Here is a 1,697-nt window from a genome sequence, read left to right on the forward strand (position 1 = left end):
TAGCATAATAGGCCACACCTAAGAGCAGAAACTCATTAGGATTGGCTACATTAGGGGGGTGTGGCCTAACATGCAAAGGAGTTCCTGCTACCAAAAAAAGCCCTGGGGTTTGACGACAAACAAGGTAAACAGAATAAGAAGCAAAAGGTGCGTGTGGCTGGATGACCACACTTCTGGTAACATGGGGGGTGCGGCCTAATAGGCTAATGAGCTGTGCTGTCAGGGGTGTGGCCTAATATGCTAACAAGTTCCTGCTCTTGGGTGTGGCCTATTATGCTAATGAGCTCCTGCTGGGCTGTTTCTACAAAAAAAAGCCCTGGCTGCGGTGTTAATAGCTGCCATACCATCGAATGGGGTTGTGCTAGTGGGCAACAGAAAACCCTTTCCCCCTACACCTAGTTAGGGTTGCCAAGTCCAGATTGGGAAATACCTGGAGATTTTGCGGATGGAGCTTGAAGGGGGGGAGGGACGTCAGGGGGGGTACAATGCCACAGAGTCCACCTTCCAAAGGGACCGTTTCCTCCAGGTCAACTGATCTCTGTCGCCTGGAGATCAGTTGTAATAGTGAGAGGTCTCCAGCCACCGCCTGGAGTCTGGCAACCCTACACCCGATGGTTTTGTAGGGCGAATGGAGCACCTGCCTTCCACTCCTGAAAACGGCCATTCAAGGGCCCCTGACACTTTGCCCTCTCGCCTCCTGCTTTCCAAACCTGCTGCCTCCCCACCCCCACCCCCCGGCTTTCTGCTCTAAAATTCAGCCTCTTGCTCTTGCTTTTTGTCTTGGGGCAGGTTTCTGAAGAGCAGAGCCGAAGTATCCTCCAGCGCCCGCTGGACTTGGGACTGGTGGGGTTCTTTCTCCTTTCCGCGGCGTTCACGCTCTTCAGAGGCCTGGTGAGCAAAGGTTTGGTCCTCCGCTTGGGCCAGAGAGGCTTGGGGAGGGTGCCTTGCGAGCCCTTGGTTCTCCTTGACCTCGTGCCCTTGGAGGAGCCAGGCCGTAACCGACCGGCAGAGCCGCCGTCGGTCAGGAGAGCTAAACGACGACAGCTTGAAATTGCTTTGTGTTGTTTGTGCCTTTGCATTTCCGGCGTCCGTATTTAGGTCGTGTTGGACTGCCCGGCTGACGTTTGCTTCGATTATGTGTACCAGCAAGAACCGTACCTGCGGGACCCCGTGGCCTACCCCAAAGTCCAGGTGAGCCGAGAGCATCTCACCCGACCTGGCGTGGGTGTCCGCGGGGGCCTCTTTCATGGTACCATTAGCTAGGTGCTTTGGTACGGGAGAGGAGGAAAAAAACCTCTGGCCCTTCTTTTGTGATGGGCAGAGCAGGCCTGCCTGGGATCCTGGAAAAACTGGGGGGGGTCCCCAAACACACACCCCTCCTCACTTCCCTGCTGTACTACATGCCAATTCGCCTTCTCAGCCAACCTTCCACACAGATCAGTCCCTCTTTGTCCTCGTTCTCTAGTTTGGTGTAGTGGTTAGGAGCACAGACTCTAATCTGGGAGAGCCGGGTTTGATTCCCCACTCCTCCACTTGCAAGGGCGGGGTATAAATCCAATCTCTTCTTCTAGATGTTTGGTGTCGTGGTGAAGTGCGCGGACTCTAATCTGGGAGAACCGGGTTTGATTCCCCACTCCTCCACTTGCACCTGGCTGGATGACCCTGGGCAAGCCGTAGTTCTGATAAGAGCTGTCCTT

The 1,697-nt window shown here is 54.9% G+C and overlaps 1 protein-coding gene across 1 annotated transcript in view; it reads left to right on the forward strand.

Moving 5' to 3' along the window:
- TM6SF2 (transmembrane 6 superfamily member 2) overlaps positions 1-1,697 on the forward strand; it is a 37,341-nt gene that overhangs the window by 28,333 nt on the left and 7,311 nt on the right. The window contains exons 7-8 of the mRNA XM_015415525.1: positions 790-891; positions 1,099-1,191. Of these exons, the coding sequence (XP_015271011.1) occupies positions 790-891; positions 1,099-1,191 (195 nt within the window). The remainder of the gene's footprint in view (positions 1-789; positions 892-1,098; positions 1,192-1,697) is intronic.

Source organism: Gekko japonicus, unplaced genomic scaffold (genome assembly GCF_001447785.1).
Source record: "Gekko japonicus isolate JY-2015 unplaced genomic scaffold, Gekko_japonicus_V1.1 scaffold1726, whole genome shotgun sequence".
Classification (NCBI taxonomy): domain Eukaryota; kingdom Metazoa; phylum Chordata; class Lepidosauria; order Squamata; family Gekkonidae; genus Gekko; species Gekko japonicus.